General features: G+C 40.0%; 1 protein-coding gene across 3 annotated transcripts in view; it reads right to left on the reverse strand.

The window, feature by feature from the left end:
• The window catches only part of SLC44A1 (solute carrier family 44 member 1), a 197,812-nt gene that overhangs the window by 70,728 nt on the left and 111,132 nt on the right, over positions 1 to 15,952 (reverse strand). For all 3 annotated transcript variants that reach the window (XM_035016166.1, XM_035016165.1, XM_035016164.1), the window contains exons 7-12: positions 14,318 to 14,407; positions 8,978 to 9,117; positions 7,600 to 7,786; positions 6,286 to 6,451; positions 5,018 to 5,174; positions 4,226 to 4,309 (exon numbers count right to left, since the gene is read on the reverse strand). In XM_035016166.1, the coding sequence (XP_034872057.1) occupies positions 4,226 to 4,309; positions 5,018 to 5,174; positions 6,286 to 6,451; positions 7,600 to 7,786; positions 8,978 to 9,117; positions 14,318 to 14,407 (824 nt within the window). The remainder of the gene's footprint in view (positions 1 to 4,225; positions 4,310 to 5,017; positions 5,175 to 6,285; positions 6,452 to 7,599; positions 7,787 to 8,977; positions 9,118 to 14,317; positions 14,408 to 15,952) is intronic.

Consider the following 15,952-nt stretch of genomic DNA (forward strand, 5'->3'; position numbering starts at 1 on the left):
TAAACTGTGAACCACAGTGCCTGGCACATGGTAAGTGCTCAATAAATATTAGCTGGCATTATAATTAGTATTATTATTTCACTGTACTCTATTGAACACTCCAAAGATAATTTCAGAATGTAAACAGGTGATTAGACAAGAAATTTTTGAAAAATAAGAATGAGGGGCGCCTGGGTGGCTCAGTCATGTGTTAAGTGTCTGTCCTCGGCTCAGGTCATGATCCTGGAGTCCCGGGATCAAGCCTGGCACTGGCCTCCCTGCTCAGTGGGGAGTCGGCTTCTCCCTCTGTTCCTTCCCCGGCTCGTGCTCTCTCTCTCAAATAAGTAAATAAAATATTTTATAAAAATGTAAAAGAAACTAACTGTGAACAGTACTACAGAATAAGAGCTGTCATTACAGAGGACTTGCTGTGTCCAGGCACATGCTCGGAGTACTAAAGATACCATCCCTCTGCATCCTCATGGTTATGGGCACTACAGATACTATTATTATCCCCATTTTACAGATGATGTTTATAGACTGATAAGACAGTCTATAAGTAATGTCTGATAAGACATTACTGCACTGAAGTAAAAGATTAGAAACTTTTTCTCAAAGCTAATAGTAAGTATTTCAATGAAGGTAACTTATGTTAGCATGGTGAGATCATGGGTGATGTTTTGTTTTGTCTTAGTTTTCCAAACTCTTCAGTATTTTACATTCTATCTACTTTTAAAGAAAGTAGACACATCTTTAGAACTGCCTCTTGTTTTATCTTTGCCAGACTCTTATCTTACAGTAAAACATTGGGAGTTCTTTATAAAACAATAAAATGAGGTGAGCGGGGGAGAGCGATAACACTTAACTAGGTGAGGACCAAGAGCCAGGCACTGTAAGTGTTGATTTATCTGCATTAGATTTCATCCTTACCTAAAGCCTATGAGGACAGGAATATTTTTCTCCACTCACTGAAGAAGGAAACTGAGACTCTGAGGTTTCACTGAGCTGGCCAAATAGTTAAACTGTTGGGATTGAAGAAACACACCTTCAGTATCTGGGCTCTCTCCACTATCTATCCCCCCAATTATCCACTGTGCCTTCTCCTACAAGGCTATCAAAGTATGGACTCAATCCAACGTGTATGGGGAAGAAGGAACTTCATTTTCAGAAAGCAGTGATAAACACCAGAGACAAAAGGAAAGGTGTGAACAACCTGCTCTGGCTCGATCTCTAGCAGAGCACTAACCTCGTAACTGCCAAACGTATGTGACAGTGCTGAGAAGATGCCCCTTCAAACACCAGCAGATCGTACTCTTGGGCCTTACTGCTTTTTTTCAAATTTTAGAAAAGTCTCTAGAGCTCATCTATTCAGTACTGCCATGATTCCTACTGTCTTACATACTTTAAACGGATGGGTGCCCACCTGGCTCTGAAACATTTCACAGGAACAAGGGTTAAAAAAATTCCACTGGCAACTGATACTTAGGCATAACCTCTCATACCAGGAGGTGTTCTAATTTCTTCAATATGTTGACCTCACTTCAAATGAAATTCCTGTGCAAATAGAAGACGTGAAGCAGCCTGGTAATCAGTCCCCAGAGTGAAGCATTTCATATTCCCAAACAGAACCAAGTATTAGTTCGGAATCACTCTCCCTAAACCTTCACTCATTTATTTATTACTATGTTAATGCTTCCCTCGAATCTTTAAACTGTGAAGATCCAAACTGCACAAAACTTGGATAAGAAAGACCAACTTGAAGTTTGGATATACATCTCAGGACCCTTTGTACTAAATTGCTGATTAATGTTTAGCTTGGGATGAGCTGAGAACTTTGGATTTTTTCAGGTGGTTACTGAGCATCTTAACATCATGTGATTTGTTCTCTTCCTTCAGTATAACTACACATCTCCTTTTGGAGACTCTTTCTTCTGGTTTTATATCACCCTATTAGTCTTTTAAAATCCAAATATTCACTGATTAATAATTCATTAGGAAAACATTTGTTTTTTTTAAAATATTTTATTTATTTATTTGAGAGAGAGCACGAGCAGGGAAAGGGGTAGAGGGAGAGGGAGAAGCAGGTCCCCCGCTGATCAAAGAGCCCGACGTGGGACTCGATCCCAGGACCCGGGGATCATGACCTGAGCCGAAGGCAGACGCTTAACCGACTGAGCCACCCAGGCACCCCTCATTCAGAAAACATTTAAAGACCACTTATTCTATACCAAGCACTGTGATAGTCTTGGGAGAGAAGAAACTAAGATCCCTGTCTTTGAGGAGCTAATGGTCTAAAGGTGGCGATAAAGATGTAAACAGACGGTTTCCGTTTAATGTTCTTAGTGTTTTCTCAAAGGTATGAACCGTGCTGTGAAAGGTCAGTGGACGGACTGTGGTACTGAGAGAAGACGTCTTTGCGGTGATGCTCAGACAGAATCGTGAAGGATCAGTAGGAGTTACTCAAATGTTGGAAGGATGTCATTCCAGGCATGTTTGGTTAATTGTGAGAGCAAAAGGTTCCTGTGGGAAGGTGGTAGAAACTGAGACCGGAAAGGTGGGTTTAGCATCTCTCTCTGCGGATGAGTTATCTAGTGATGGGTACAAAATGTAATGATGATTATTTTTAGTGCATCCATCAACTTTTTGATAAGGCTCATTCTGAATTTTAAAGAATGTAATTTTTCAGATTGCTATGGCTGATACTAATTATTATTATTATTTTTAAAGATTTTATTTATTTATTTGACAGAGAGAGACACAGTGAGAGAGGAGCACAGGCAGGGGGAGTGGAGGGGGGAGAGGCAGGCTTCCCGCTGAGCGGGGAGCCCAATGCGGGGCTCGATCCCAGAACGCTGGGATCATGACCTGAGCCGAAGGCAGGCGCTTAACGACTGAGCCACCCAGGCGCCCCGATACTAATTTTTTTAATAATGACCTTCCAAACACTTTCCATCCATATGGTATTACAATCTATAAGAATTTATTTTGCTAATGAAATGTCATGCCTGCTTTTTCATATTATCCACAGAACTCTAATAAAGCCAACTCCAGGCATGCTCACCACCATGGCCACAGGACTACCACCCTCAGACTATCCTTGAGTGAATGGAAAATGCACTGCTACTCTTGAATCACTTAGCCATAAATGGTGATAAAGTCCATTTTTATCTTTGGTCTATTAGAAGAGGGTATTGGCAGATTACAATTGATTTTCAAGGAATGGAGAGAAGTGGTAAAAAAAAAAAAAAAAATTAAGAAAGATGGGAAGAGTGCTTCCCGGCAAGTCCTGTGTACCCAGACACAGCAAGACAGAGGACCAAAATGCTCCCTGAAAACAGTTATCCTGTAATACCAGTTCTGCCATTTGACCTGAGAAATGATAGCATTTCCTCTGATAATATTTCCCAGGCTAGTATCATAGCCTTCAAGCAGCTGGATCCCCTCCCCCCTCAAAAAAAGTATCAGGATAGAGAGCACACTAGTCTTGAACAATAGTAGAACTGCAGGAAAAAATGAGTTTAAGTGTCACAGTGACTTTTCACTAAAAGTGAACTAAAGGTTTTCACTAAACTAAAGGTTTCAAACAACATTCAGTCATTCATTCATTCCTTTAAAAAAAGTAGGCTCCACGCCCAACGTGGGCCTTGAACTCCCAACCCCAAGATTAAGAGTCATATGCTCTACGGAATGAGCCAGCCAGGCGCCCCTCAAACAACATTTAAAAGAAGAATTAAAGAAATATGACTACAGTAGATGGGTTCTTAGGGAAAATCGAAGATGAAAGGATTTTAATTACGGGATAAGACATAAATGTCTTTCCTGAAAGATGAACCCTAATGATATTTTATCCCTACATTACAATTAATTAAAAACGAGCCTTGGTAAGAATACATGTCACTTTTAAAAATAAGAATATGATAGGGGCACCTGGGTGGCTTAGTTGGTTAAGTGTCTGCATTCAGCTCAGATCATGACCTCAGGGTCCTGGGACTGAGCCCTGCATTGGGCTCCCTGCTGTGTGCGGAGCCTGCTTCGCCCTCTCCTTCTGCCCCTCCCCTTGCTTAGGCACGGGTGCTCTCTCTCTCTCAAATAAATAAATAAAATCTTTAGAAAATATATGATAGAAATAGACATACCTGAACAAGCCACAATGTACAACAACAAGCTCAATTATTTTATCTTGGAAGAAGAAATGATGAACCTGTCTTTGAAAGTGAATGTTAGATTGATTTTTTAAATATTTTACCTGATTTAAATAATTTAGGCACTTTTCAAGACACCAAAGGCAACAAATGCAAGATTTCAGCACACATCGAGCGCAAGCATTTTCCTGGAAAGGACAAAAATTGGAAATAATTAAAAACCGAAGAATCAAACCATCATAAAGAATATTCCAAATGTTAGAAAAATAGAAGTTAAAAAAAAATCACAACCTATGTTTCAAGGCCTCCACACCCACCAGTCTTTTCCCTCAAAATGTAATAGCTAAATTATTTTTAATCAATTTAATTCAACGGATATTTAGTACCTATTGCATATAAGATAAAGATATCTAAGACCAGAAAGGAACTTATACTACTGTAGAAGGAAAAAAAAGCAAAACATAAAAAAAGGTTAGAATCAGAATATGCAACAGACCCGAGTGCTACGAGAGTGGAAAACAGAGATGACATCATCAAGGAGGAGGAGGAATCAGGGGAGGTTTCTGGGAAGAGGTAGCATGTGAGCCAACCTGTGTTGAAATGCATGTTATCTTCACAGTTAGGGACAGAGAGGAAGCTCCAAGGAGGAAGATAGGAGTCAACAGAGAGGAAGAGAAGCACAGGATACTTTGGGAAACCAGTGATGTGATGGATTTTGCCAGAGCACAGAGAAAGCAAGAGTGGGGGACAAAGCAGAAGGGCTAGATTCTGCTCTGCAGGGATTTTGAAGAAAACATTCACAGCTATGGACTTAACATCATTGGGAGCTTTACCACATGCAGAGCTGAGGTCTGGGGTGTGACCACAGAAAGCCCAGAAAAGTATTTTCTCCTTACCTTTCCTTTGAGCTGACTGTGCAGGTACATAAGGATCATTCGTGGAATTTTGACTAACGTGATAATGAAAGATCCTTTTGCCACCGTACCCAGGTGGTAACGAATAAGGCGATTCACTGATGCCAAAATAGGTGTAAATGGCAAATTCCTTTTATCCCTATTTTAAAAATAACCAAAAAGACAATTAAAACAAAGGCTAAGTAGAGGAACGGTTTAAGCCCAATGCAGTGAAAAAATTAGTTCGTCTAAAAAAAATTCTAGCTTTGTGACAAAATGGCAAAGTAATATACAACTAATACAAATGCTACTGATGTACCAAACAAAATTAATGTTTCATTTCTCTATGGTGGTTTCATGGGGTTCTTAGGCTCTAAGACTTTAAGTAAAATGAAACTGTGCTTTGAAAGCTTTTACTAGTAAATACTTACAGAGATAAATGTACAATCAAAAAATGGAACTTAAAAAAATGTTCAGGGGCGCCTGGGTGGTAGTCGGTTAGGCGTCCAGCTCTTGGTTTTGGCTCAGGTCGTGATCTCAAGGTCGTGGGATCAAGCCCCATGTCAGTTCCGTGCTCAGTGTGGAGTCTGCTTAAAAGACTCACTGTCCCTCTCCCTCTGGCCCTTCCCACCCGCGCTCTCTCTTTCTCTCAAATAAATAGATAAATCTTTAAAAAAAAATAAGTTCAATCTAGACCTGGTACCTCATTGTATTAGAAAATTGTAAGGCCTACAGCTTGTATTCAGCTCTGAAGTTAGGAAAGGCAGTTACAATACTTGTTCTGATCCAAACAAAATAAGAAGGCATGTTGTCCTTTGATAGTCTTTTATTTTTTAATTTTTTTAAAGATTATTTATTTTAGAGAGAGCATAAAAAGAAGGAGAGAGTCTCTCAGATCGTGACCTGAGCCAAAACCAAGAGTCAGAGGTTTAACCGACTGTGCTACCCAGGCGCCCCAATGGACCTTTATATGAGGCAAGAATACAAAAAAACACTACAAGATTTATTTTTATTCTTCTGCTAAATATAACTGAAGTTATATCATGACCTTTTGTTCTGATTAATTTCTTGAGAAACTTACAGAAAAGTATAGAGATTAAAATAACAACCTCCCATGTTCCTACTGCCCAGAATGATCAGCTATAACATCGTGTCATATTCACTTCCAATTCTTTTTTAAAGACATGAAACTCTTACCAGCCTCACTTCCATCTCCTTCAGACACAATCCCTTAGATGATCTTAAGTTTTCTGGCTAGTATAAATTCTCACCTAGTAAAATAGTACGTTACCACAGCTCCCGCCACAGTCATCTGCTGACACGCTAGGATGAATTCACTGATCCAAATTAGTCCCACCACATGGTACCACCACACATACTGCAGAGGCCCAGAAACTCTGAACTCCACAAAGCCTTGGTCATTCTGAACAGCACTGCCTAGGAAAACATCAAGGAAGGAAACGAGAAGCATATGAAGTACAAACTAAGGAATAGGGCTATTCAATGTAAGGGACTAATCTAATTTCCAACAACAGGCCTCCCCTACCCCCAAAACACCAACCTGATGATCGCGGCACTATTTAATTAGGAGACAAAAATAATTATCACTTGAAAAGTTGTGAAGCCAGACATTGTACAATTAAGCATTGTTTTCCCCGAAGGCATCATACAGTTTTTAAAAGGTGTTCTATTTGAATATAGTTCTTACCACATTGGTTAATTTAGGCATGAATTTTCAAACACTTCCATTTTTTTTTTCAGAGCTATTTTATGACTCATCCAATAATTACAGATCTAAATCATTAGCAAAGGATGGAAATTAATATTATATTCAATTGGTGAATGTGTGCTGAATGGCCAGAGACGTTACATATAAGCCTACGATCCTTATGCCATTCCTCACCATTAATTCCATTTAGGGGAAACTTTTGATATGAAGTGTGGCTACAAGCAAGTCTGAGAGTCTAACTACGAATGGTATCATCACGAGGAACTCTACTTAGGTTCAGATCTTTTCCAAACAAGAAAATCCAAAGGAGGGCGCCTGGGTGGCTCAGTTGGTTAAGCGACTGCCTTCAGCTCAGGTCATGATCCTGGAGTCCCGGGATCGAGTCCCGCATCGGGCTCCCTGCTCAGCAGGGAGTCTGCTTCTCTCTCTGACCCTCCCCCCTCTCATGTTCTCTATCTCATTCTCTCTCTCAAATAAATAAATAAAATCTTAAAAAAAAAGAAAGAAAGAAAGAAAGAAAGAAAATCCCAAGGGAGCAAGCTCATCTTTGGCTATAACTGGGGCTTAAGGCAACCTCACAGCCACACTGCATTCATCTGTTCATCTGAGAACGAATCCAAATGTCTGAATTAGTCCTGGAGTTTACTTCAAAGCCATGACCTGGTTTAGAACCACTTTGCTAGGATGATCTAAAAACCACGCATAGGGAATGGGTTGGGGAAGAGCCATAACCACCGCTAGTTCTGACAGCAATCAGACCTCAGTCACGAACGTCTAAGAATTATATCTGAAGTTCTAAAATAATTTAATATGAATCAGATCATCCCTAAGAGAAAGAAGCAGCATGTCTCCTTACCAGTGGTGCCAAGAAAAAGAAGTGTCATGATCCAGTACACCCAGAATAAGACAAGAGCAAAGAAAGTCCAAAAGGGCTGGAAGACTAGCAGAGGCAAGTGAATGAAGACCTTGCCAGCCACGTGGAACAGGGCGATGGTGAGAGCAACACGCTTGCGCATCACCAACATTATCAGGAACAAGATAACCTGTGTGCAGAGAATGCAGAGAAAGGCTCCGGTTACTGTCTTGAGCAGTGAAAATAGAAACCGAACAATGGTGGACATTTTTAACAAAACCCTTCCTTCCAAATGGGGGAAGGATTATTCTCTGAATCCCCAAAATACTTTATCAGTCTTGAGGGCACTTAGCATTCTCAGTTGTATACTGAAAAAGTCCTTAAGGCTAAACATAAAAGGATTTCTCAATTTATTAATAAATCCTAGAATTCTCCTACCTTTCCCTTTCTACTCATTATGAATCAAAATGTGTTGTCAGTCAGCATGAGGCTCTGAATTTATTTGGATGGATACACACCTGTCACTCTGAAAACAGGGGAGAAGACCATGTGCCATGACTATGAAAGCAGAGGGGGTATTCGTACTTCACCTCCTTTATAGGACCAAGAGCACCTAAACAGCAGGGTCGATGTCAGATTCCCTACCCTGCACACCTTCACTGGGCCCTGGGTGAGGGCGGGTGAACTATACTTAAAAAAAAAAAAAAGAAAAGAATTGTACTTAAAAGATGATTAATAATAACAAACAAATACCTTTTGGCACCAATGACTTTTTGGTGGCTTTATTTTTTAATTTCTAAAGCTCAATTAAAAGCTTGGGATTGGTCCAAGAAATGGTCTGAGATTTTTTTTCCTTTTTTCAGAGAGAAGGAGATGAACCAAAGGTATGAGTACAGATTATTTAACCACATGTTCATGAGTAATTTACTGTATGGTGACTAGGCAGTAAAGCTCACCTCCAACTTGGAATAATGTTGTTAAAAGTTTAAAAGGCGAAAACGGGAAAATAATTAGTGAACAAGTAAATGAAATGATACAAAGTAGTATCTTTCTTAACATACTTTAGTAAAGAAAACTATTTTTAAAAAGGAATTATATTATGACAGTAAGATAATACGTTCTTACAAATGATAATGTAAATACTCTAGGGGAAACTCCTCTCTCAACAAGCAGGCAGTGCAGAATAAAAAGTTGCACCGAATAACACTCATCAATTAGGGAAGCCTTCTGAAGACTTTTTAGTGTTCCACACCATGTCAGAGATTTTATCTAATGGAGATCAGGGTTAGGCATGCAAGAGCTAGAGGTGAGTTTATGCTCCATTAATGATCCCTGTAAATAAAAATGTAAACCTGAAAGATCCACCCAAGCCCATACTCACTGTGAACACTGTGGCCGAAATGGCATAGATGAGGAGGGCCCGAAGATTGTCTTCAGCTATCTGAAGCTGCTCAGGAATCACGGCTTCTTTGGGAGACTTTCTTTGCTTTGCATACAGCCACCACAGGACCCCTGTGCCACCTGGGTTCAAAAAACAATTGTTTTGGAAATAACCAGCTCGAGGAAATGCGTAACATAAATCTTCACTTTCCTGGATCCTCCCTACACATCACCGTGGGACTGACGCAGCAACAATCCATTTGGCTGGGAGGCGTGTGGCTGTAACTTTGTGCAGCATAAGGGGACCTCCAATTACTCCATTATCATTGTCCACACTAGGTGCTTAGATATCTTTCAGTGTATCAAATAAATGTCCTTCAACTGTATTTATTATTGACACTGAAGCTCAGAGAGAGCCCGCAAAGACAGGTACCCCTGAGAGGAACTGATCATAAAGAGAGAGTCAGCGCCTGTTGAGACCTGAGGAGCTTGTACGAAGCAAGTAAGGGTCACAGAAATAAGCAATGAAGCTGAGGACCGAGGAAGGCAAAGATCCTCTCTGTTGTGCTATCCTAGTAACCCCAGGGCCTTGTGTGGAAATAGTCATGCAGTTGATATAGTATTTGTACAATGAGCAAATGAAGATGAAAGAAGTAATTCCCACCAAAAGTAAGAACAAAGATAGGAGATCTTTGATAGCTTGCTAGCAGTGTGTGCTAGGGATGGGAGTTTTTCTCCCTATCACTGGTTCAGAGATCCCAAGAGCTAAACTGAAGAGGGGGGCAAACTCGCCTCCACACGAGAAAGCTGCATCAGACATCTTCATTCTGAGTGCCCAGAGCATCATCGACTGTTCTAGGTGCTGGGGACAGAGCTGTGATCAAAACTAAGTCCCAACCCTCATCCCACATGGAGCTTATATAGTAATAAGGAAACAAAACAATTAAGGAAATAAATAAAAATATAGTACATGACGTCTAAGAAAAAAAGTCACCTTTTAATAGAGAAAGTGCTGGTGTTGGGAAAGCATTGTGATAAGATGGGTAAGCAAGGTCTCAGTGGTGAGATGATATCTGAGCAAAAGAATCAAAGACAGACCAAAAACAATCTATAAAACTATCTAAGGAAAGGGTGTGCAGGCAAGGGGTAATAGCAAATTCTAAGATGCTAAGATGGGAACATGCCTGGCAGGAGAGAGAGGGGGCCACCATGGCTAAGCAAAAAGCAAGGGGCAGAGGATAAAAGCTGTGGGCAGAGGGGCTCCAGGGACCAGATCCTACTGGAAGGCCTTATAGGCTATGGTAAGGAAATGGAAGATTCAGAGTAAAGATGTGTATGTATAGGCAGACAAGATAAATGCCTGGGAGAGGAGAAACTGGGCTGAGAAGTATGCAAATCAACCTGATCTCCACCTGCACTCAAGTAAACAGTGAATAGTATCAAAGGGAAATGTCAACCCTACCTGGTGGCAAACAGCGAGCATGAATTTTTTTCTATTGAAGATGAGTAAACAAACTTAAAACAACCATGAGTCTATGAAAAACATTCAAAAAAGGGAAATACTTCTATTTCGAAATATTTTTATTTTTATTTGTTTTCATAGATTTTATTTATTTATGTGACAGAGAGAGAGAGCGAACACAAGCAGGCGGTTGGGAGAGGAAGAAGCAGACTCCCCGCGGAGCAGGGAGCCCGATACAGGACTCAATCCCAGGACCCTGGGATCATGACCTGAGCTGAAGGCAGACGCTTAACTGACTGAGCCACCCAGGCACCCCTTCCATTTTGAAATCTTAAAGAAAACTGTCATAGCCTCAAAGAATGGAATAAAACACGTTCTCTATAAATAGGAATAAAAAGTTATGAGAAAAGGGTGCCTGGCTGGCTCAGTTGGTGGAGCATGTAACTCTTGATCTTGGGGTTGTGAGCTGGAGCCCCATGTTGGGTGTAGAGATTACTTAAAAATTTTAAAAATCTTTAAAAAAGTTATGAGAGAAAGACAAACAGAAATGAGAAAGAAAGACAGAATAAAAACAGAAAAGAAAACAGAACAAGATAATAATGAAGACATCAAGGAGGACATTGTTCACAACAGCCACAGAAGATATCACTTATTGAACATGTAAATTTGTGTGAGGAAGTGTGCAATAGAGGCAACCAAAGTGAATCACCCCAATGCCGTTAACTAGGTATTAAAAGTCCCACTTTATAAATGACAGAATTGAAATTCAGGAAAGTTAAGTAACATGCCAAATGTCACACACCCAGTAAGTGGCAGAGCTGGAATTCAAATCTACTTGTATTATAAAAATGATCCATCAGTGACTCTGAAAAACAAACAGGGTTCTAGAGGGGAGGGGGGTGGGAGGATGGGTTAGTCTGGTGGTGGGTATTGAGGAGGGCACATTCTGCATGGAGCACTGGGTGTTATGCACAAACAATGAATCATGGAACACTTCATCTAAAACTAATGATGTAATGTATGGGGATTAACATAAGAATAAAAAAAATGCAAACATAAAAATGATCCATCAGCTGGGCGCCTGGGTGGCTCAGTTGGTTAAGCGACTGCCTTCGGCTCAGGTCATGATCCTGGAGTCCCGGGATCGAGTCCCGCATCGGGCTCCCTGCTTGGCAGGGAGTCTGCTTCTCCCTCTGACCCTCCTCCCTCTCATGCTCTCTGTCTCTCATTCTCTCTCTCTCAAATAAATAAATAAAATCTTTAAAAAAAAAAAAAAATGATCCATCAGCTATAAGCTGAATGTTTGTGTCCCCCTAAAACTCATACACTGAAATCCTAATCCTTAATGAGATGGTTATTTGGAAGTAGGTCTTTAGAAGATGGTGAGGTCATGAGAGTGGAGCCCTCATGAAGGGGGTCAGTGCCCTTACAAAACCACTCTCAGAGAACTCCTCCCCACTTGCACCGTGGGAGAAAATAGCAAGATGATGGCTGGACACAGGGAGCCAGCCCTCACCAGATACCAAAGCACCTTGGCTTTGGCCTTCTGAGCCTCTAGAACTGTGAGAAGTAAATGTTTCTTGTTGATAAGGCATCCAGTCGATGGTAGTTTGTCAGAGCAGCCCAAAGTGACTAAAACACAGAAACCAGATATAATGGTCACCCGTTGAACTGAAAAGAAAGATGGCTAGACGAAGGAAGGACTGGAATAACAAAATGAGGTAGTCAAGTACAGAAGTGACAGTGAGGAAAACTCAATCAGTGATCTGGAAGGTGCACTTGAAGAGCTCTTCCTGAGTGCAGAGAAAATGACAAAGGATTAAAATGATAATTTAGAAGATGATATCAGAAGAATGAACAATGATGCTAAGAGGAAAACCACTGGAACAGAAACAGTAATCAAATACAGAAATAAGACAACTTTCCAAGTTGGAAAAGACACACCTTCCCAAAAAAGAGATCATACGCAAACTTAGTTAAGATTCAGAATCAGACAGAAATTTTAAGTTATAAGGATAAGTTAAAAATTAAGATACACATCTAGGTAAGTGAAATAGGTGATGGGCAAAGGCACAAAATTAGACTGGTCTCCAAAAAGTGAAGTATGGACCCAGGGAACATATTGCCCCTCGAGAATTTTATATGCAACAGATTTAATATTCACATGTAAGGCAAAGATAATCTTAGATAATCAAGGGTTGAGAAAATATACAACCTGCAAGTACTTCACAAATAGGTTACATGAATTCAAATTCTCGCCAAAACAAAGATTAACTGGGGCACCTGCACCCCGATGTTTATAGCAGCAATGTCCACAATAGCCAAACTACGGAAAGAGCCCAGATGTCCACTGACAGATGAATGGATAAAGAAAATGTGGTATAGATATACAGTGGAGTATTACTCAGCCATCAAAAAGAATGGAATCTTGCCATTTGCAATGACATGGATGGAACTAGAGGGTATTATGCTAAGTGAAATAAGTCAGTCAGAGAAAGACAAATGCCATATGATTTCACTCATATGCGGAATTTAAGAAACAAAACAGATGAACATAGGGAAGGGAAGGAAAAATAAAATAAGATGAAAATAGGAAGGCAAACCATAAGAGATGCCGAACTCAAGGAAACAAACTGAGGGTTGCTGGAGGGAGGTGGGTGGGGGGAACGCGTAACTGGGTGATGGGCATTAAGGAGGGCATTTGATGGAATGAGCGCTGGGTGTTATATGCAACCTATGAGTCACTAAATTCTACCCCTGAAACTAATAATACAGTGTATGTTAACTAAATTGAATTTAAATAAAGAATTAAAAACAAAGATGAACCGAAATTAAGAACTCAAGAATTAAGTTTTATGAAAATAAGACCAGTAGTTCTCACTAAAACTAGGACAGAAGAATATAAATAAATTTATAAATGTAATTATGAAACATTTCAAGACAAAGCAAAAATCCTTTAAAAAAGATACAATATATCAAATAATATTTTATTTTATTTTATTTTTTAAAGATTTTATTTATTTGACAGAGAGAGACACAGTGAGAGAGGGGACACAAGCAGGGGGAGTGGGAGAGGGAGAAGCAGGCTTCCCGCAGAGCAGGGAGCCTGATGTGGGGCTCCATCCCAGGACCCTGGGATCATGACCTGAGCGGAAGGCAGACGCTTAATGACTGAGCCACCCAGGCGCCCCTATCAAATAATATTTTAATTTTAATAACCTGAATGCAGGCCTTTAAAAAGTTTAGGATGAAAGGAAAGGGTCCCTTCTTCTGCCAGGAAGGGAACATGGAAAGTATTAAGTGAAAAATGAAAGAACAAGAAGCAGAACAGGGCCTCAGTTGCTTTCTTTTTCTCATGGGCTCTTCCCCCCAAAACTGGTACTGACAGAAAAATGTTAGCCCCCTTTTAAAAATGTCTCCACCTGCTTTTATTCCGAATGCCAATGACTTCACCATTTTATTTCATTTAGTGATCTCATAGTGAATTAACATCAGTACAATCCACTCACCAGTCCTTTTATGGTGTATAAATGAATTCACAAGCCTTACAAAAGGAAAATTATTTAAAATAACCAAAGTAGGGTGTCTGGGTGGCTCGGTGGGTTGAGCATCCAACTCTTGGTTTCAGCTTAGGTCATGATCTCCAAGTCCTGGGATCAAGCCCCCTGCTGGGCTCTGTGCTCAGCGCAGAGTCTGCTTGTCCCTCTCCCTCCCACTCTGCTCCTCCCCTTGGTCCTGCGTAGGTGCGAGCACCCGTTCTCTCTCTCTCAAATAAATAAATAAAATCTTTAAAATAATCAAAGTAGTTCTGAATTGAGGGACTGTTAAAAGCAAACTCCCAATTCTAATTACTAAAAAACAAAGGAATAAGCAGCTTACCGAGTGAACCCAGTATGACCAGAATCGTTACGATCCACACAAGAACTCTTGAAATATACCTGATTATCACCATCAGAATCATGGATAGAACTGCAGGGAAGATAGAGAACACGTAGAATATTATTTTAAAACACTGGAAAATATAAAGAGAAACTCTTTCAATTGTTTTCTCCTAGGGATATAACTGGTTGCTATTGACACGTTCAAGACCCCAATTTAGGTAAGAAAGGTTAACTGGCTACTTTTGCGCTTTGACTTTGGTACTTGCACCACTGGAAACTAAAGGCACCTAACCGTGGGTTTATAAATGACAGAAAAGAACACATGCAAATGCAACATGGTGACTCAAAAACAGCACACAACTGTTGTGGATTCACCACGGGAAGACATCAGAACTCACATGCAAACATACATGCCAACACACAAGTGTAGAGAGTGATGTGTCATGTTGGTGACTGGAAAAATTACCACACACAGACAGAGATCAGTTAAAGGAGGTGCTACACTTCCTGGAATAATCCTTGCATTTCAGGACCAACTTCTCTGATAGATGGTCCACAGGCTAGACAGTATTTTATCTTTTTCTGGTAGTTTCTCCTCTAAAACTCCAAGAAATGCTCTGACCCTACGGAATAATATCCTAAAGCCTGCTGAGGCCCAAATTCCTCTAACCTTTTTTCTTGACTGGGGTCGGGGGTCCTGATTGATTGAGAGACTCTTCAAAAAACAGCAAAGCCTAGTTTGAGTTATTTAGCCAATGCCTCTACCCAACCCAAGCTAAATTCCAACATGCTAAAATCTTGAGTGAAAAAAATCTTAAAAAGGAAACTGGTAAGATTTGACCTTTGCATGGGGAAATTCATTTCTGAAATCATAATTTGTTCATCTTTAATTATCTAAAGGCCCATGGTACAAATGAACAAAGATCTTAAGCCTCAAGAGAACCATTCTAATAAAAACTGGAATTCCAATGGTTTAACATTATTATCACCATTTTTAAGGTTTGGTTTTTCTTTTCTTGGTTAAAGTATTCAACTATTTCAGAAACCAAATAACTTATTTATAAAGCCAGACTAATAGTCACGTTTTGGGGGGCCATTTGCAAAGCCAAATAAATGGTTGGGATCTGTGACTAGGTAACATTCTTAAGGTACTCACTTTTGCAATAAATGTACAGGAACCAAAAACAGATGGGAGCGTTTCATATATCACAGAAATAGCTTTTCATATGGACAGCATTATTTCAACTGAGTCAAGTACTACCTAAGCAAAAAGAAAATACTCTCTAATGACAAGACGGAAATACAGCTAGTCTTCTCAATGACTATAATTGTTGTTAACAGGCATAAATACTCATTTTACTTATATAATGAAAGAGGTGCTTGGTTCCTACCACAGTTTATTCCTCCCGACTAGAAAGATCTATAGATTGTGACATGGCTACATATAGTTCTAGGATAATACAGGGAGTTTACATCTTGAAAACCACGTTTATTTGATTATATTATCTATTCACAAGAAAACTCGATGGCTAACCAATGGAGATTTCCTAACTTTTCCCGCAATACCATGGTACTATGAACTGTAGCAATGAAAAAAAGGTGTATTTCAAAAGTCATCTACCATAAAGCTATG

The sequence above is a fragment of the Mirounga leonina genome, unplaced genomic scaffold (assembly GCF_011800145.1).
Source record: "Mirounga leonina isolate KUSES-001 unplaced genomic scaffold, KU_Mleo_1.0 Mir_170, whole genome shotgun sequence".
Taxonomy (NCBI): Eukaryota; Metazoa; Chordata; class Mammalia; order Carnivora; family Phocidae; genus Mirounga; species Mirounga leonina.